This window comes from Hemitrygon akajei, chromosome 4, assembly GCF_048418815.1.
Source record: "Hemitrygon akajei chromosome 4, sHemAka1.3, whole genome shotgun sequence".
In the NCBI taxonomy this organism is placed as follows: Eukaryota; Metazoa; Chordata; class Chondrichthyes; order Myliobatiformes; family Dasyatidae; genus Hemitrygon; species Hemitrygon akajei.
The window spans coordinates 198,819,024-198,840,199 of record NC_133127.1 but is presented as its reverse complement, the minus strand read 5'-3'; the positions used below and the strand labels follow the sequence as shown (position 1 = coordinate 198,840,199).

Below are 21,176 nucleotides of genomic sequence, written 5' to 3'. Positions count from 1 at the left end.
TGGGTGTTATGTAATGAACTGGAGGTGATTAGGGAGCTTAAGGTAAAAGAACCCATAGGAGCCAGTGACCACAATATGGTTGAAACTTGAAATTTGATAGGGAGAAAGTAAAGTCTGACATAGCAGTATTTCAGTGGAGTAAAGGAAATGACAGTGGTATGAGAGAGGAGCTGGTCAAAGTTGATTTGATGGAGCTGCTGGCAGGGATGTCAGCAGAGCAGCAATGGTGAGAGTTTCTGGGGAAAATGAGGAAGGCGCAGGATAGATATATTCCAAAAACAAAGAAATACTCAAATGGCAGAATAGTACAACAGTGGCTGACAAAGGAATTTAAAGCTAATGTAAAATCAAAAGAGAGGGCATAAGCAAAGCAAAAAATAGTGGGAAAATAGAGGATGGGGAGGGAAACTTTTAAAAGAATCATTAGGAGTGAAAAGAGGAAATATGAAAGCAAGCTAGCAAACAATATCAAAGTGGGTAGTAAAAGCTTTTTCAAGTATATAAAAAATAAAAGCAAGGTGAGAGTGGATATAGGACCGATAGAAAATGAGGCTGGAGAAATAATAACGGGGGCCAAGGAGATGGCAGGTAAACTAAATGAGTATTTTGCATCAGTCTTCACTGTAGAAGACAATGTCAAAGTCAGCATGGTTTCCTTCAGGGAAAACCCGGCCTGATGAACATGTTGGAATTCTTTGAGGAGATTACAAGTAGGATAGATAAAAGGGATGCAGTGGATGCTGTATATTTGGACTTTGACAAGGTGCCACACGTGAGACTGCTTACCAAGTTAAGAGCATGTGGTTTTACAGGCAAGTACTGGCATGGTTAGAGCAGTGGTCCCCAACCACCAGGCCGCAAAGCATGTGCTATCGGGCTACGAGGAAACGATATGATTTGGCGGTATGAAGCGATATGGACACAGCATCAAGGGTTATAGGGAGAAGGCTGGTTAATGGGACTGAGGAGGGGGAAAAGGATCAGCCATGATTGAATGGCAGAGCAGACTCGATGGGCCAAATGGCCTAATTCTGCTCCTGAGTCTACTGGTCTTATGGTCTATATTTAGAATAACAGATCTCCAGGAATGGGTTACAGGCTGGCATCTAATCCAGGAGTTTGAGAGATTTATATATAAAATAACAGATTCCCAGAAGTAGGTTACAGACGGGGATCAAATCCATGGATTTGGGGATATATATATTTAATAACAGATCCCCAGGAATGGGTTACAGACTGGGATCTAGTCCATGGGTTGGGAGGTTTATGTATAGAATAACAGACCCCCACAAGTGGATTACAGACTGGGATATAACCCATGGGTTTGGCGATCTTCAGTGCCTATAAAAAGTATTCATCCCCCTTGGAAGTTTTCATTTTTTATTGTTTTACAACATTGAATCACAAAGGATTTAATTTGGGACTTTTTTGACACTAATCAAGAGAAAAAGGCTCTTTTGTGTCAAAAGCGAACATCATTACAAAGTGATTTAGATTAATTAAACATATAAAACATATTACTTAAGTATTCAGCCCCTTGCTTCACTGCAGCAGGCCCTGGAAGGTTTGTGAAGGTAGAGGGTAAAATGAACACAGCAAAATACAGGGAAATCCTGGAGGAAAACCTGATACAATCTGCAAGAGAACTGCGACTTGGGTGAAGATTTATTTTCCAGCAAGACAATGACCCCAAGCATAAAGCTACACATGAATGGCTTAAAAGCAACAAAGTTAATGTCCTGGAGTGGGGAAGTCAGACTCCAGACCTCAATCCATTAGAGAATTTGAGACTGGACTTGAAAAGGGCTGTTCACTGACAATCCCCATGCAATCTGACAGAATTTGAGCTGTGTTGTAAAGAAGAATGGGGAAAAATTGCAGTGTCCAGATGTGCAAAGCTGATAGAGACCTATCCACACAGACTCAAGGCTGTAATTCCTGCCTAAGGTGCATCTGCTAAATACTGACTTGAAGGGGGTGAGTAATTGAGCAATCAACTATTTTGTGTTTTATATTTGTAATTAATTTAGACCAATTTTAGAAATCTGTTTTCACTTTGACACGAAAGTTTGTTTTCTGTTGATCAGTGTCAAAAAAGACAAATTAAATCCACTGTGATTCAATGTTGTAAAACAATAAAATATGAAAACTTCCAAGGGGGGTGAATACTTTTTATAGGCACTGTAGATGGATCCCTGGGAATAGGCTTCAGGTCTAATTGAAAGTTTTATGAGATTTACATACTCGATGTGTGTTACAGACTCAGATCTAATTAAGGAGTTTGAAGGTTTATATGTCGAGTAACAGATTCTGGGGGTGAACAACAGGCTGAAGTTTATTCCAGATGTACAAGGGCATTATAGGTAGAATAACAGATTCCTGCCACCAGCTGCAGGCTGGGATCTAATTGAGAGTTATGTGTTTTTATATATAGAGTAACAGATACCCGTGAGCAGTGCCAGGCTTGAATCAAATCGAGAAGCTCTGGAATCATCCTGGAATAATCTGTCGGTCTGAAATCCCAACTAAAAGTTTGGAGGCTTGATACATAGAGTGGGTTACAAGTTGAATACTGTATACAGGTACCTTGGCTCTGTATTGGACAACGGAGACCAAGCCTGAGCATCATATCCTTGCTCTACATTCTAGTCCTCTCAAAGTGAGTGCTAAAATTGCATTTGCCTTCCTTGCCACCAGCTCTACCTGCAAATGAACGTTTAGGGAATCTTGTACGAGTCCCTTTGCGCCACAGTTTTTAAAAAATTTTCTCCCCATTTAGAAAACAGCCCATGCCTTTATTCCTTCTACCGAAGTGCATGACCATACACGTTGCTACACTACATTCCATCTGCTGCTTCTTTGCCCATTCTCCCAATCTTTCCAAGTCCTTCTGCAGACCCCCTGCTTCCTCAACACTACCTGCCTCTCCACCTCCCTTTGTATCATCTGCAAACTTGGCCACAAAGCCAACAATTCGATTATCCAAACTGATGACATATAATGTGTAAAGAAGCAGATCCAATGCCACCCCCTATGGAACACCACTAGTCACCAGCAGCCAATCATAATAGATGCCGTTTAAACATAGAATAGAAGCATAGAAAACCTACAGCACAATACAGGCCCTTCAGCCCACAAAGTTGTGCCGGAAATGTCCTTACCTTAGAAATTACCTAGGGTTACCCGTAGCCCTCTATTTTTCTAAGCTCCATGTATCTATCCAGGAGTCTCTTAAAAGACCCCATCGTATCCACCTCCGTCACCATTACTGGCAGCCCATTCCACGCACTCACCACTCTCTGCGCAAAAAAACTTACCCCTGACATCTGACTATCCACACGATCAATGCCTCTGATTATCCTATACACCTCTATCAAGTCACCTGTCATCCTCTGTCGCTCCAAGGAGAAAAGGCCGAGTTTATTCTGACTCTTTGTTTCCTGCCAGTCAGCCAATCTTCTATCCATGCTAGTATCTTTCCTGTAATACCATGGGTTCTTTCCTTGTTATGCAGCGCCTTGTCAAAGGCCTGAAAATCCAAATAAACAACCTCCCAGGTGCCAGGGTACGGGATGTCTCGGATCCGGTGCAGAAGGTGATTCTGAAGGGAGAGGGTGAACAGCCAGAAGTCTTGGTACACGTTAGTACCGATGACATCGGTAGAAAAAGGGAGGAGGTCCTGAAGAGAGAATTCAGGGAGTTGGGTAGGAAGCTGAAAAGCAGGACCTCCAGGGTAGTAATCTCAGGATTGCTGCCTGTGCCACATGCTAACGAGTGCAATAGCATGATCACACATGTTAATGCGTGTCTGAGAGACTGGTGCAGGGGGGCAGGGCTTTGGGTTCCTGGATCATTGGGGCCTCTTCTGGGGGAGGTATGACCTGTACAAAAGGGACGGCTTACACCTGAACCCAAAGGGTCCAATATCCTAACAGGCAGGTTTGATAGAGCTGTTAGGGAGGGTTTAAACTAATTTGGCAGGGGGATGGGAACTGGAGTGATAGGGCTGAGGAAGGGAAAACAGAAATAAATCAAAGATAGCATGCAATAGAGATGATAGAAAGGACAGGCAGGAGATGAGGTATAATCACAGCCAGTGGGATGAGTTACTGGACAATAGAGGCATGGTGCAGTTAAAACAGAAAGCAACAAATACTGGACTGAAATTGTTATATTTTAATATACGCAGACTAAGTAACAAAATGAACAATCTTGAAATTCAGCTACAGATTGGCAAGTCTGACGTTTTGGCCATCTCTGAACCTTGGCTAAAGAATGGCTGCCATTGGGAGCTGAACATCCAAGGATATACAGTGTATCGGAAAGATAGGTTAGTAGGCAGATGGGGTAGTGTGGCCCTGTGTATGAGAAGTAATATTAAATCATGAGAAAGGGATGACGTAGGATCGGAAGGTGTAGAGTCTCTATGGGTTGAGTTAAGAAATGGCAAGTGTAAAAGGACCCTAATGGCAGTTGTATACAGGCCTCCAAACAGCAGCCGGGATGTGGATTACAAATTACAGCAGGAGATTGAAAAGGCGTGTCATGATAATTGTTGGGGATTTTAACATGAAAGTGAATTGGGAAAACCAGGCCAGTACTGGACCTCAAGAGAGAATCTGTAGAATGTCTAAGTGATGGCTTTTTAGAACAGCTTGTTGTTGAGCCCACTAGGGGATCAGCTGTGCTGGATTGGGTGTGGTGCAATGATCCAGAGGTGATAAGAGAGTTTAAGGTTAAGGAACCCTTGGGGAACAGTCATCACAATATGATCAAGTTCACTTTGAAATTTGAGAAGGAGAAACTAACATTTCAATGTGTTGGTATTTCATGGAATAAAGGAAATTACAGTGGCATGAGAGGGGAACTGGCCAAGGTTGACTGGAAATGGACACTAGCGGGAAGGACGGCAGAGCAGCAGTGGCTGGAGTTTCTGCAAAAACTGAGGGAAGTGCAGAACAGATATATTTCAAATAAGAAATTTTCGAATTGAAGAAGGATAGTACCATACCATGGCTGACAAGTGAAGTCAGAGCCAAAGTAAAAGCAAAAGGGAGGGCATACAAGGAAGCCAAAGATTGAGGATTGGGAAGATTTTTAAATCTTGCAGAAGGAAACTAAGAAGGTCATTAGGAAGGAAAAGATGAATTATGAAAGGAAGCTGGCGATTAATATGAAAGAAGATACTAAATGCTTTTTTAAATATATGAAGGGTAAAAGAGAGTCAAGGGTAGATATAGGACCAATAGAAAATGACACTAGGGCTATTGTAATGAGAGACGCAGAAATGGCAGAGGAACTGAATGTGTATTTTTCACCAGTCTTCACGGTGGACGACATCTGCAGTACACCGACTTTAAAGAGTGTCAGGGAAGTGAAGTTTGTGCAGTAAAAATTACAACTGAGAAGGTGCTCAGGAAACTTAATGGTCTGAGGTGGATAAATCTCCTGGACCTGATGGAATGCACCCTGGGGTCCTGAAGGAAGTAGATGGAGAGATTGCAGAGGCATTAACGATGATCTTTCAAGAATTGATAGATTCTGGCATTGTACCGGATGACTGGAAAATTGCAAATGTTACTCTGCTATTTAAAAAGGGTGGGAGGCAGCAGAAAGGAAACTATAGACCTGTTAGTGTGACATCAGTGGTTGGGAAGTTCTTGGAATCGATTGTCAGGGATGAGATTATGGAATACCTGGAGGCACACGACAAGATAGGCCAAAGCCAGCATCGTTTCCTGAAAGGAAAATCCTGCCTGACTAACCTAGAGCAATTCTTTGAGGAAATTACAGGCAGGGTAGACAAAGGAGATGCAGTAGATGTGGTGTACTTGGATTTTCAGAAAGCCTTTGACAAGGTGCCGCACAGGAGGCTGCTTAGCAAGATAAGAGCCCATGGAATTTCAGGGAAGTTACTAGCAGGGGTGGAGCATTGGCTGATCGGCAGAAAACAGAGAGTGGGAATAAAGAGATCCTATTCCGTATGACTGCCAGTTACCAGTGGAGTTCCACAGGGGTTGGTGTTGGGACCGCTGCTTTTTACGATGATTTGGACTATGGGATTAATGGATTTGTGGCTAACTTTGCCGACGATACAAAGATGGGTGGAGGAGAGGGTAGTGTTGAGGAAACAGAGAGCCTGCAGAGAGACTTTGATAGTTTAGGGGAATGGGCAAAGAAGAGACAAATGAAATACAATGTTGAAAAGTATATGGTCATGCACTTTGGTGGAAGAAATCAATGGGCAGAATATTATTTAGATGGGGAGAGAATTCAAAATGCAGAGATGCAAAGGGACTTGGGAGTACTTGTACATGATACCTTGAAGGTTAACCTCCAGGTTGAGTCGGTGGTGAAGAAGGCGAATGCAATGTTGGCATTCATTTCTAGAGGAATAGAATATAAGAGCAGGGATGTGATGTTGAGGCTCAATAAGGCACTCGTGAGACCACACGGAGTATTGTGTGCAGTTTTGGTCTCCTTATTTTAGAAAGGATATACTGACACTGGAGAAGGTTTAGAGAAGATTCATGAGAATGATTCCTGGAATGAGAGGGTTACTGTATGAGGAATGTCTGGCAGCTCTTGGGCTGTATTCCCTGGAGTTCAGGAGAATGAGGGGGGATCTCATAGAAACATTCCAAATGTTAAAAGGCTTGAACAGATTAGATATGACAGTTATTTCCCATGGTAGGGGATTCCAGGATAAGAGGGCACGACTTCAGGATTGAAGGACGTCTTTTTAGAACAGAGATGCAGAGAAATTACTTCAGTCAGAGGGTGGTAAATCTGTGGAATTTGTTGTCACGAGCGGCTGTGAAGGCCAAGTCATTGGGTGCATTTAAGGCAGAGATAGATAGGTTCTTGATTAGCCAGGGCAGCAAAGGGTATGGGGGTGAAGGCAGGGGAGTGGGGATGACTGGAAGAGTTGGATCAGCCCATGATTGAATGGCAGAGCAGACTCGATGGGCCGAATGGCCTACTTCTGCTCGTATATCCTATGGTCTTATGGTCTTACTGACTGTCCTGTGTCTATCCTGCCTGTTATTTCTTCAAAAAATTCCAACAGATTACTCCTTAAGGAAACCATTTTGACTTTGTCCTATTTTATCATGCACCTCCATGATTCCCAAAACCTCATCCTCAATAACAGACTCCAGCATCTTTCCAACCACTGAAGTCAGCTGAACTGGCCTTTCTTCTGCCTTCCAGGGCAACTCGTGTGGCAGCAGAACTCTCAATGGGTACGATTAAATATTCTTGTTTCAGCCTGATACAGCTAAAAAACACAACTTCTTCCAAGGTCAGTACAGTCAACAAAGATGTGTTAATGAGATTAAATGAACTATTGCTGCTTAAAACTGACGGAAACAAGGCCGATTGTGGACATACTCCTCACCGGATTCCACATGGGTGACGAGCGGGATTACAAGTGTGTTTAAGGAAACAGGGTTTTAAACTCCCAAAACTGACTATCTTGCTATTTTGCTGGCAAACGTACAGTCTTTGGTGAATAAAATCAATGATCTCAGAGCTAGGGTGCTGAATCAGAGGGACATTAGGACCGTGTGCGTCTTTTGTTTCATGGAATCCTGGTTAACGCCTTCCATACCGGATGCAGTGATCCAAATCGACGGGTTTACTATACACCGTCAGGATAGATCTATAGAGTCTCGCAAAAGCAGAGATGGAGGAGTATGCCTCATGATCAACTCTTCTTGGTGCACAAATATATCAGTGCTATCCCAATTCTGCTCAGTAGATCTGGAATATCCAGCAGTAAAGTGCCATCCATTTTACCTATCATGGGAGATTTCCGGGATCATTTTGGTAGCAGTATACCTTCTGCCTCAGGCCAATGTCCATCAGGCTTTAGATGCTCTGAGCAATGGGATCAACGCTCTCAACATTGACGGCTCCTCCGTTGAGATCGTTAAGAGCACCAAATTTCTTGGTGTTCGCCTAGTGGAGAATCTCACCTGGACCTGCAACACCAGCTCCGTAGCCAAGAAAGCCCAGCAGCGTCTCTACTTTCTGCGAAGGCTGAGAAAAGTCCATCTCCCACCCCCCATCCTCACCACATTCTACAGAGGATGTATCGAGAGCATCCTGAGCAGCTGCATCACTGCCTGGTTCAGGAATTGTACCGTCTCGGATCACAAGACACTGCAGTGGATAGTGAGGTCAGCTGAGAAGATCATCGGGGTCTCTCTTCCCGCTATTATAGACATTTACATCACATGCTGCACACGCAAAGCTAACAGTATTGTGAAGGACCCCACGTACCCCTCACATAAACTCTTCTCCCTCCTGCCATCTGGCAAAAGGTACTGAAGCATTCGGGCTCTCACGACCAGACTGTGCAACAGTTTCTTCCCCCAAGCTATCAGACTCCTCAATACCCAGAGTCTAGACTGACACCTACATCATTCATTATTATATTATAATTTGTCCTTTACTGTGCCTATTGTCTTGTTTATTAATTATTGTACTGCCCTGCACTTTATGTGGTCCTGTGCAGGTCTGTAGTCTAGTGCAGTTTTTATGTTGTTTTACGTAGTCTAGTGTAGCCTTGTGCTGTCTCACATAGTCCAGTGTAGTTTTGTGTTGTTTCATGTAGCACCAGGGTCCTGGAGGAACATTGTTTTGTTTTTACTGTGTACTGTACCAGTAGATTATGGTCGAAATGACAATGACTTGACTTGACTTGAACACGCACGAAACAACACACCTTAATGCCTTCACCATCGTTTTGGGAGATTTTAACCAGGCCAGTCTGAAAAAATCACTAAGCAATTACCATCTACAGATCACTTGCAATACCAGACGAAACTATACACTGGACCTTTGTTACACCACCATCGAGAATGCCTACCGTGCTGTTCCACGCCCTCACTTCAGATAGTCTGATCACCTGGCTGTACTTCTACTTCCTGAGTATAGGCAGAGACTGAAGACTGCAGCACCTGGAGTGAGGACCAAGAAGGTTTGGACAAGGGAAGCACAGGAGCACCTACTGGACTGCTTTGAATCGGTGGACTGGACTGTATTCAGGGATTCATCTTCGAACCTGGATGAGTATGCTACAGTTGTTACTGACTTCATTAAAACCTGTGTGGATGAGTGTGTGCCTACGAAGACTTACTGTACATTCCCAAAACAAAAGCCATGGATGAACCAGGAGGTATGTCGTCTGCTGAAGGCTAGATCTGTGGCATTCAAAGCTGGTGACCCGGGTTTGCACCAGAAAACCAGGTATGACATGCGGAGAGCTAGTTCAAGGGCGAAGAGGCAATTTCAAACAAGGTTAAAGGTGACATTGGATGTACGACAACTCTGGCAGGGTTTACAAGACAATAATTCCTACAAAGTGAAACCCAATAGCATGAATGGCAGCGATGCTTCACTACCAGATGAACTGAATGCCTTCTATGCCCGCCTTGAAAGGGAGAATATAATTACAGCTGTGAAGATCCCTGCTGCACCTGATGACCCTGTGATATCCGTCTCAGAGGTCGATGTTAGGCTGTCTTTAAAGACAGTGAATCCTCGCAAGGCGGAAGGTCCTGATGGAGTACCTGGTAAGGCTCTGAAAACTTATGCCAACCAACAGGCGGGAATATTCAAGGGAATTTTCAACCTCTCACTGCTATGGGCAGAAGTTCCCACTTGCTTTGAAAAGGCATCAATTATACCAGTGCCTAAGAAGAATAATGTGAGCTGCCTTACTGACTGTCGCCCAGTAGCACTCACATCTACGGTGTGGAAATGTTTTGAGAGGTTGGTCATGACTAGACTGAACTCCTGCATAAGCAAGGACCTGGACCCATTGTAATTTGCCTTATCGCCACAATACGTCAACAGCAGACGCAATCTCAATGGCTCTTCACACGGCTTTAGACCACCTGAACAACACAAACACCTATGTCAGGATTATAGCTCAGCATTTAACACCATCATTCCCACAATCCGATTGAGAAGTTGCAGAACCTGGGTCTCTGTACCTCCCTCTGCAATTGGATCCTCAACTTCCTAAACGAAAGAGCACAATCTTTGCAGATTGGTGATTGCTAATGATCAACAGTGGTGTACCTCAGGGGTGTGTGCTTAGCCCACTGCCCTACTCTCTTTATACCCATGACTTTGTGGCTAGGCATAGCTCAAATACCATCTATAAATTTGCTGATGATACAACCATTGTTGGTAGAATCTCAGATGGAGACAAGAGGGCGTACAGGAGTGAGATATACCAACTAATGGAGTGGTACATCTATAGAAGTTTTTGAGAGTATTTGTTGACATGCCAAATCTCTTCAAACTATTAATGAAGTATAGTTGCTGTCTTGCCTTCTTTATAACTGCATCAATATGTTGGGACCAAGTTAGGTCCTCAGAGATCTTGACACCCAGGAACTTGAAGCTGCTCACTCTCTTCACTTCTGATCCCTCTATGAGGATTAGTATGTGTTCCTTCGTCTTACCCTTCCTGGAGTCCACAGTCAGCTCTTTTGTCTTACTGACGTTGAGTGCCAGGTTGTTGCTGCAACATCATTCCACTAGTTCGCATATCTCGCTCCTGTATGCCTTCTCATCTTCATCTGAGATTCTACCAACGATCTATATGCAAGTTAAAGCCACCCACAATAACTGCTGTTCCATTCTTACATGCCTCAGATATTTCTGTTTATTGCCTGTGCCACTGTAATGTTATTATTTGGTGGCAGATATATAACACCCATCATTGTTTTTTTTCCCCTTTGCTATTCCTAATCTCTACCCAGATGGATTCAACAAACATTGACTGTACTCTTTTCCATAGACGCTGCCTGGCCTGCTGAGTTCCTCCAGCATTTGAGTGTGTTGCTTAGATTTCCAGCATCTGCAGATTTTCTTTCAGTTGTGATTGTCGTTACTACATTCCTTTTCTATCTCCTGTTGTATTTTGTAGCCTACATCCTGGCTACTGTTCAGGGGCTTGTGTATAACGTCCTTCAGCATCTTTTTCCCCTTGCAGTTCTTAACTCCACCCATAAGGATTCTATGTCTTCTCATCCTATGTCACCTCTTTATAAGAATTTGATTTCATTTTTTTACAAAAATGCCACCCCACCCACTCTGCCTACCTGCCTGTCCTTTCAATACAAAGTGTATCCTTGGATAGTAAGCTCCCAACTATGATCTTATTTCAGCCACGACTCGATGATGCCCATAACAGCATACCTCCCCACTCTAACTACACTTAAAGATCATCAACCTTTCATATATCTTATTTCGTATATATGCGGAAGATGCAGGACAGATATATCCCAGAAATGAAGAAATACTCAAATGGCAAAATAATACAACTGTGGCTGACAAGGGAAGTCAAGGCTAAGGTAAAAACAAAAGATGGGCATATAACAAAGCAAAAATTAGCATGAAGATAGAGGATTGGGAAGGTGCTCAAAAAGCTGAAAGACCTAGGGTACATAAATCACCTGAACCAGATGAACTGCACCCTAGGGTTCTGAAGGAGATAGTGTTCAAGATTGTGGTGATATTAGAAATAATCTTTCAAAAGTCATTGAACTCGGGTATGGTGCCAGAGGACTGGAAAATTGCAAATGTCACTCCACTCTTTAAGAAAGGAGGAAGGCAGCAGAAAGGAAATTATAGACCAGTTAGCCTGACCTCAGTAGTTGGGAAGATGTTGGAGTCAAGCTTAAGAATGAGTTTGTCCTATCTTGTCCTGTGTCACCAAGTACTCAGTCAGCATGGTTTCTTTCAGGGAAAATATAGCCTGACAAACCTGTTGGAATTCTCTGAGGAGATTATAAGTAGGATGGATAAAGGGGATGCAGTGGATGTTGTATATTTGGACTTTCAGAAGGGCTTTGATAAGTTGCCACATATGAGGCTGCTTACCAAGTTATGAGCCCATGATATTACAGAAAAGTTACTGGCATGGTCAGAGCATTGGCTGATTGGAGGAAGGCAGTGAGTGGGAATAAACGTTGGCTGCCAGTGACTAGCGCTATTCCACAGGGGTCAGTATTGGGACCGCTTCTTTTTATACTGTATATCAATGATTTAGATGATGGAATGCCAAGTTTGCAGATGATATGAAGATTGGTGGAGGGACAGGTAGTGTTGAGGAAACAGGTAGGCTGTAGAAGGACTAAACAGATGAGGAGAATGGACAAGAAAGTGGCGAATGGAATTCAATGTTGGAAGATGTATGGTCATGCACCTTGCACATTTACTTCTACTGCCAGAGTATTCTCTAAATGGGGGAGAAAATCCAAAACTTGGGATCCCTTGTGCAGAACACCCTAAAGGTTAACTTGCAGGTTGAGTCGGTGGTGAGAAGGTAAATGTAATGTTAGCATTCATTTCAAGAGGTCTAGAATACAAGAGCAAGGATGTGATGCTGAGGCTTTACAAGGCACTGGTGAGGCCTCACCTTGAGAACTGTGAACAGTTTTGGGCTCCTCATCTAAGAAAAGATGTGCTGGCATTGGAGAGGGTTCAGAGGAGGTTCACGAGGATGATTCTGGGAAATAAAGGGTTATCACATGAGGAACACTTGATAGTTCTGGGTTTGTACTTGCTGGAATTTAGAAGGATGAGGGGGGATGTAATTGAAACCTTTCAAATGTTGAAAGGCCTAGACAGAGTAGATGCGGAAAGGATGTTTCCCATGATGGGGGAGTCTAGGACAAGAGGGCACAGCCTCAGAATAAAGGGGCGTCCATTTAAAACAGGGATGTGGGGAAATTTCCTTAGCCAGAGGGTGATGAATCTGTTACCACAAGCAGCTGTGGAGGCCAGATCATTGGGTGTATTCAAGGCAGAGCTCGATAGGTTCTTGATTGGACATGGCGTCAAAAGAGAAGGTGGGGGAGTAGGGCTGAGAAGGGGAGGAAAGGACCAGCCGTGATTGAATGGCGGAGCAGAGTTGATGGGCCTAATTCTGCCCTCATGATATACTCTGTGCATTCAAATGTAACACCTTCAAGTCCCGTGTTCAGTGGGTCCATTTAATTATCAGAGAATGTATACAGTGTTCAACCTGAAATTCTTACTCTTAGCAGACATTCGCAAAACTGAGAAATAAAACCCCAGAGAATGAATGAAAGAAAAATGTTAGAACCCCAAAGCCCCCCTCCCCCACACACAAAATCATCAACCCTCCCCATGTCCTCCCCACCCCACGTACCCCAGCAAAAATATCAGCCCCCCCACCACCCACCAAGCAATAGCAAGCCAAGACCATGATCTAGAATCCATCAAAACCCATTGTGTTTCTGAACATTTTGAGCTTACAACAGGCCATCGCTCCCAGTAATGAGGGACAGAGAGATATTGCTCCTGTCACACCGAGAGCGGGGGCCAACAGCTCTCTGTTTTTTAACGTTACAATCTGCAGTGTCTTTTATTCAAGTCCCTCTGATTGGAGAATCAGTGAACTCTTTTTCACCATCGAGAGAGAGATCACTCGAGTGCAGGGGCCTCTGACAGCCGCATCCACTGTCTTGATGTTTCGATTTCTCGTGGTGTTTCAGTCGGCAACATCGGTGAGGAATCGGCTCATCCACAGGGCTGCACCCCAAAGGCACACGTCTTCCAGACTGGTCCTGGTGATCCCGAAACACCAGGCTGCTTGGTGAGTTCCAAAGAGTGAGAACCCACCCCCCGTGAAGAACGTAGTTTGAGTGCAGCTGTAGATCATGGGCTCCAGCAGGACCCCAGCCACTTTGGAAACGGGAAAAGAGACATGAAGATAGAAGGTTTAACCTGTTTCGCAGTTGAACTGGAAAAAGTCACCCATGTCTGCAAAAATCTCTGGAAGCATCCTTAACTCATTACTCTCTTTGAATTTTCTTCCATGTTACACCACACCTCATTCCACTGGCTGCAGTTTTGTCCTATCATCTTCCTGCCCTTCCTCACAGTCTCACTACACACTGTATCGACTTGTATACCAACCACCCCATCCTCAGCCCTATTACACCGGTTCCCAGCCTCCTGCTAACTTAGTTTAAACCCTCCCCAGCTGCTGTAGCAAACCTGCCCATGGTGGCTGTACACGTGACAGAGTGCTGTGTGTGTTGTCCATCACTGATACACTCCTAAACTGTGAAATTCAGTATCTGAAACGATAAGGGATGCTGACTCAGTTAACACTTTTAAATGTCAGCTCAAAACCGATGTATTTAACTTTGCTTTTAGCTAACATTTTTTTTCTTTTCTTTATATTTTTTTTATTTCAATAGTTTCAATAGTTTTATTTATTTACAGACTGTATACAATATACATCCTGAATTTCTTTTTCTTCACAGACATTCACAAAACCAGAAGTGTCATTCAAAAGAATGAAAGACAGTTAAAACATTAGAACCCCGAAGTCCCCCTACTCCCCCCCATGCACCAGCAACACAGCAACGACCCTCCCCCACCTTCCCTCCACCTACCAAACAATAGCAAAGCCCCCGTAAAGACCGCGATCTGCAGTAAAACAAAAACTAATCGTTCACCCGACAATTCGACATACCACAGGCTCCCTCTTTTTAATAAAGGGCAAGGGTGTCCCCTTTCACAGCGGGAGTGGAGACAGAACAAACAACTCACTGATTTTTCTGTTTGCACTTTAAACCCATCGTAAATCAATTTCAACTGCATTGTCTGTATCAGAAATGCTCTATAAGTAAGTTATTATTAGGGTGCTCTGGTAGTGTAGAGGTTAGCGCAACTATTGCAGCTCGGGGTATCAGAGTTCAGAGGTCAAATGCAGTGGCATCTGTAAGAAGTTTGTACGTTTTCCTTGTGTGCGCATGGGCTTCTTCTGGATACTCGGGTCTCCTCCCACCGTCTAAAGATGTAGGTTAATTGATCATTGTAACTTGTGCTGTGAATAGGCTAGGGTTAAGTAACTGGGTTACTGGGTGGCATGGCTCAAAGGGCTGGAAGAGCCTGTTTCGTGCTGTATTTCTAAATAAAGTTGTTGTTACTGAGATTTCAAAGGTGCCTGGAAAGTTGAGCTGGTGTGGGGCAAGTGGGCGGTCTCTGGCGCCTCGTGGTGTGATGTCTTCCCACTGTTTGCTCTCTCTAGGTTGCTCATCCTCTGGTGCGTAACCAGCTGGTCGAATACGTCCACAATGGGTTCTTGGTGCCTGTCATGGGACCTGCCCTCCACAAGGTAAACTGTGATCAGCTTCCCAACCACCCGGCCGCTCTGTCCCCACATCTTCCTTCACAGCCTCACACCTCCCCTACTGCTCCTGCCCTGATCCGTTCTCTGGCTTCCTGTGCGCTCATCCACCCCACCATCCCCACCACACACAGCCCCAGGCTGTGACCTTGCTCCCTAATAGACTGAAGGAGGGATGGTACTGTGGGAGGGGTGGTAATGAGGGAGGGGGTGGTACTGAGGGAGGGGATGATACTGAGGGGGGTCACACTGAGGGAGGGATGGTACTGAGGGAGGGTCATACTGTGGGAGGGGTTACACTGCGGGGGGGTGTTACTGAGGGGGGTCACACTGTGGGAGCGGTGGTACTGGGGGAGGGTCACACTGTGGGAGGGGTTACACTGCGGGGGGGTGTTACTGAGGGAGGGTCACACTGTGGGAGGGGTTACACTGCGGGGGGGTGTTACTGAGGGGGGTCACACTGTGGGAGCGGTAGTACTGGGGGAGGGTCACACTGTGGGAGGGGTTACACTGCGGGGAGGGGTGTTACTGAGGGAGAGTCACACTGTGGGAGGGGTGGTACTGAGGGAGAGTCACACTGTGGGAGGGGTGGTACTGAGGGAGGGTCACACTGTGGGAGGGGTGGTACTGAGGGAGAGTCACACTGTGGGAGGGGTGGTACTGAGGGAGGGTCACTGTGGGAGGGGTGGTACTGAGGGAGGGCCACACTGTGGGAGGGGTGGTACTGAGGGAGGGTCACACTGTGGGAGCGGTGGTACTGAGGGAGGGTCACACTGTGGGAGGGGTGGTACTGAGGGAGGGTCACACTGTGGGAGCGGTGGTACTGAGGGAGGGTCACACTGTGGGAGGGGTTACACTGCGGGGAGGGGTGTTACTGAGGGAGAGTCACGCTGTGGGAGGGGTGGTACTGAGGGAGGGTCACACTGGGAGCGGTGGTACTGGGGGAGGGTCACACTGTGGGAGGGGTTACACTGCGGGGAGGGGTGTTACTGAGGGAGAGTCACACTGTGGGAGGGGTGGTACTGAGGGAGGGTCACACTGTGTGAGGGGTGGTACTGAGAAAGACTCACACTGTCGGACTCACACTTCTCCTAAAGTTGAAGATTTGCTGCAAAATTGCTAAATAATGGTTTTGGAGACTGTCAGAGGACTTTGGGAGTGTGGAATATCACCTCATAGTTTCCTTGCCTGGAAGCATTCTATTTGGTGATTGTTTTTCGGTCCATGTCTTGGCGCTGAACAGTGGGTGCGGCCTGCTGATTGTCAAAGTTTGAATCTGTTTTGCCGGGAGCGGGGATGGATTTATCCCGTTTGTAACAGTGGAAAACCCCTCCCATTCAGAGTGCTTAGTCTAGGGCGACTGGCTGAAGAGGACTTTGGACTTTGGAGCGATTAGAGGAGCAGCGGACCAGCCCAGAAAAGCGTTCAGTGTTCACAGCTGCACAGACAGCACTGAGCTTTATAACGTTGCACAGACTTCCCCGCCGATCCACTCCTTTCTGCGTTCCATCCTGTCTCGTCTCTGAAATGTTTCTTCTTGCCTGTTTGCTGGTGTCTCTCAGGGTGTAGACTGTGTCATATCCCAGTGGCGGTGTTGAACTTTTGAATTCCAGCTGTGCGTGGTAGGGTGTGGCTCTAAGATATCTGGGCTGAATTCTTATGCAGAGGCTGCAGGGTTGGGAGCTGCAGCTCATGAAGGGGAGCACCCATTCAAATTCCTGATTTCAAAGTATGCTGTACAGTGTACTGTGCCTGCTTCAGTTGATAGGATTGCCACCTTGAAAGCCGTGGTGGAGACTTGGGGTTTGTGAGCAGATTGTTGCAACAGTGGTTTTGGATGGGAAGGTTATTTTCTATTTGAAGTCGGTGAGGGGTATGTTTTTGGCCCTGAGTCAGGGGTTAAGGGTGGGAGAGTTTTTATGTAGGTTGAGCAGGTGCTGGTCCCCGTGCAGGTGGTAATACTCCCTGACATCTACCCCCATATCCCTGACAAGGCCCTCTTTCCCTATCTACGCTCCGTCGGCGAGGTGTGATTGGAAAATAACCCCAATATGGTATAGGACACCTCCACGGGGTTATGACCACCTACTCCCATTTCAACGCTGTCTGCTTATCAGAATCAGTTTATTATCACCGGCATGGGCCGTGAGATTTGTTAACTTAGCATAGAAACATAGAAAACCTACAGCACAATACAAAGTTGTGCCAAACATGTCCCTACCCTAGAAATTACTAGGCTTACCCGTAGCCCTCTATTTTTCTAAGCTCCATGTACCTATCCAAAAGTCTCTTAAAAGACCCTATCGTATCCGCCTCCACCACTGTTGCTGACAGCCCATTCCTCGCAGTCACCACTCTCTGAGTAAAAAACTTACCCCTGACATCTCCTCTGTATCTACTCCCCAGCACCTTAAACCTGTGCCCTCTTGTGGCAACCATTTCAGCCCTGGGAAAAAGCCTCTGACTATCCACACGATCAATGCTTCTCATCAGCTTGTACACCTCTATCAGGTCACCTCTCATCCTCTGTCACTCCAAAGAGAAAAGGCCGAGTTCACTCAACCTGTTTTCATAAGACATGCTCCCCAATCCCGGCAACATCTTTGTAAATCTTCTCTGCGCCCTTTCTATGGTTTCCACATCCTTCCTTTAGTGAGGTGACCAGAACTGAGCACAGTACTCCCAAGTGGGGTCTGACCAGGGTCCTATATAGCTGCAACGTTACCTCTTGGCTCCTGACATAGGTGTTTGTATTGTCCAGGTGGTCTAGGGCCGTGTGAAGATTCATTGAGATTGCATCTGCCATTGACCTATTGTGGTGATAAGGTAAATTACAGTGGGTCCAGGTCCTTGCTGAGGCAGGAGTTCAGTCTAGTCATGACCAACCTCTCAAAGCATTTCATCACTGTCGATGTGAGTGCTACCGGGCGATAGTCATTAAGGCAGCCCACATTATTCTTCTTAGGCACTGGTATAATTGATGCCTTTTTGAAGCAAGTGGGAGCTTCTGCCCATAGCAGTGAGAGGTTGAAAATGCCCTTGAATATTCCCGCCTGTTGGTTGGCATAAGTTTTCAGAGCCTTACCAGGTACTCCATCAGGACCTTCCACCTTGCGAGGATTCACTGTCTTTAAAGACAGCCTAACATCGACCTCTGAGACGGATATCACAGGGTCATCAGGTGCAGCAGGGATCTTCACAGCTGTAATTATATTCTCCCTTTCAAGGCGGGCATAGAAGGCATTCAGTTCATCTGGTAGTGAAGCATCGCTGCCATTCGTGCTATTGGGTTTTGCTTTGTAGGAAGTAATGTCTTGCAGTCCCTGCCAGAGTTGTCGTGCGTCTGATGTCGCCTCCAACCTCGTTCGACATTGTCTCTTCGCCCTTCTTGTTTTCTGGTACAGACCTGGGTTGCCAGACTTGAATGCCACAGATCTAGCCTTCAGCAGACGACGAACCTCCTGGTTCACACGTGGCTTTTAATTTGGGAATGTACAGCAAGTCTTTGTAGGCACACACTCATCCACACGGGTTTTAATGAAGTCAGTAACAACTGTAGCATACTCATCCAGGTTCGAAGATGAATCCCTGAATACAGTCCAGTCCACCGATTCAAAGCAGTCCAGTAGATGCTCCTGTGCTTCCCTTGTCCAAACCTTCTTGGCCCTCACTACTGGTGCTGCAGTCTTCAGTCTCTGCCTGTACTCAGGGAGTAGAAGTACAGCCAGGTGATCAGACTTCCCGAAGTGAGGGCGTGGAACAGCACGGCAGGCATTCTCGATGGTGGTGAAGCAATGGTCCAGTGTGTTGTTTCCTCTGTAATTGCAACTGGTCTGTTGATGGTAGTTGCTGAGTGATTTTTTTCAGACTGGCTGGTTAAGATCCCCAAAGCAATGGTGAAGGAGTTAGGATGTGCTTTTTCGTGCATGTTGGTCCCATTGCTCAGATCACCTAAAGCCTGATTGACATTGGCCTGAGGTGGAATGTATACCGCTACCAGAATGACCCCAGAGAACTCCCGTGATAGGTAAAAAGGACGGCACTTTACTGCCTGATACTCCAGGTCTGGTGAGCAGAATTGGGACGGCACTGATAAATTTGTGCACCAAGAAGAGTTGATCATGAGGCATACTCCACCTCTGCTTTTGAGAGACTCTATAGATCTATCCTGACGGTGTTTAGTAAGCCCGTCGATTTGAATCACTGCACCCGGTACCAAGGGCTATTGAGGGTATGGGCAACACGAGTGAATCTGCAGATGCTGGAAATAAATAAAAACACAAAATGCTGGCAGAACTCAGCAGGCCAGACAGCATCTATGGGAGGAGGTAGTGACAAGGGTACAGGGCCTAGTCTCATCCATACAGGGTGCTCCCGTGCCGGTGGGGCTCGGTACTCTAGCTGCGAGAGGGAACTGGAGGGTACGGGCTCTGGCCTCATCCATACAGGGTGCTGCCGTGCCGGTGGGGCTCGGTACTCTAGCTGCGAGAGGGAACTGGAGGGTACGGGGTCTGGCCTCGTCCATACAGGGTGCTCCCGTGCCGGTGGGGCTCGGTACTCTAGCTGCGAGAGGGAACTGGAGGGTACGGGGTCTGGCCTCATCCAGGCAGGGTGCTCCCGTGCCGGTGGGGCTCGGTACTCTAGCTGCGAGAGGGAACTGGAGGGTACGGGGTCTGGCCTCATCCAGGCAGGGTGCTCCCGTGCCGGTGGGGCTCGGTACGCTAGCTGCGAGAGGGAACTGGAGGGTACGGGGTCTGGCCTCATCCAGGCAGGGTGCTCCCGTGCCGGTGGGGCTCGGTACTCTAGCTGCGAGAGGGAACTGGAGGGTACGGGGTCTGGCCTCATCCAGGCAGGGTGCTCCCGTGCCGGTGGGGCTCGGTACTCTAGCTGCGAGAGGGAACTGGAGGGTACGGGGTCTGGCCTCATCCAGGCAGGGTGCTCCCGTGCCGGTGGGGCTCGGTACTCTAGCTGCGAGAGGGAACTGGAGGGTACGGGGTCTGGCCTCATCCAGGCAGGGTGCTCCCGTGCCGGTGGGGCTCGGTACTCTAGCTGCGAGAGGGAACTGGAGGGTACGGGGTCTGGCCTCATCCATACAGGGTGCTCCCGTGCCGGTGGGGCTCGGTACTCTAGCTGCGAGAGGGAACTGGAGGGTACGGGGTCTGGCCTCATCCATACAGGGTGCTCCCGTGCCGGTGGGGCTCGGTACTCTAGCTGCGAGAGGGAACTGGAGGGTACGGGGTCTGGCCTCATCCATACAGGGTGCTCCCGTGCCGGTGGGGCTCGGTACTCTAGCTGCGAGAGGGAACTGGAGGGTACGGGGTCTGGCCTCATCCATACAGGGTGCTCCCGTGCCGGTGGGGCTCGGTACTCTAGCTGCGAGAGGGAACTGGAGGGTACGGGGTCTGGCCTCATCCATACAGGGTGCTCCCGTGCCGGTGGGGCTCGGTACTCTAGCTGCGAGAGGGAACTGGAGGGTACGGGGTCTGGCCTCATCCATACAGGGTGCTCCCGTGCCGGTGGGGCTCGGTACTCTAGCTGCGAGAGGGAACTGGAGGGTACGGGGTCTGGCCTCATCCATACAGGGTGCTCCCGTGCCGGTGGGGCTCGGTACTCTAGCTGCGAGAGGGAACTGGAGGGTACGGGGTCTGGCCTCATCCATACAGAGTGCTCCCGTGCCGGTGGGGCTCGGTACTCTAGCTGCGAGAGGGAACTGGAGGGTACGGGGTCTGGCCTCATCCATACAGGGTGCTGCACTGTTGGACGGTACTCTGGCTGCTGGATCCTGTGGGTGTCGGGGGAGAGGGGGCACGCAGGGAAGTGGAGGGGTTCCGGCTGCACCACCACCTGATGGGCCGGAAGTGCTTGTCGGACGCAGGCCTCGGGATACCACGTGGGAGAGGATCCCACACAACGTGAGCCGTCTCACGGGGATGCCCACGATGTCGATCAGTGACGCTCTGAAGTGTCTCTTGTGCGGGCTGCTCCT

At 47.2% G+C, this 21,176-nt stretch overlaps 1 protein-coding gene across 5 annotated transcripts in view; it reads left to right on the top strand.

Moving 5' to 3' along the window:
* Positions 1-21,176, top strand: part of fhip1b (FHF complex subunit HOOK interacting protein 1B) — a 183,701-nt gene that overhangs the window by 136,260 nt on the left and 26,265 nt on the right. For 4 of the 5 annotated variants that reach the window (XM_073044410.1, XM_073044411.1, XM_073044413.1 and 1 more), the window contains one exon: positions 15,092-15,178. The exons of the other annotated variant lie outside the window; for it this stretch is intronic. In XM_073044410.1, coding sequence (XP_072900511.1) covers positions 15,092-15,178 — 87 coding nt within the window. The remainder of the gene's footprint in view (positions 1-15,091; positions 15,179-21,176) is intronic. 5 annotated transcript variants of the gene reach the window in all.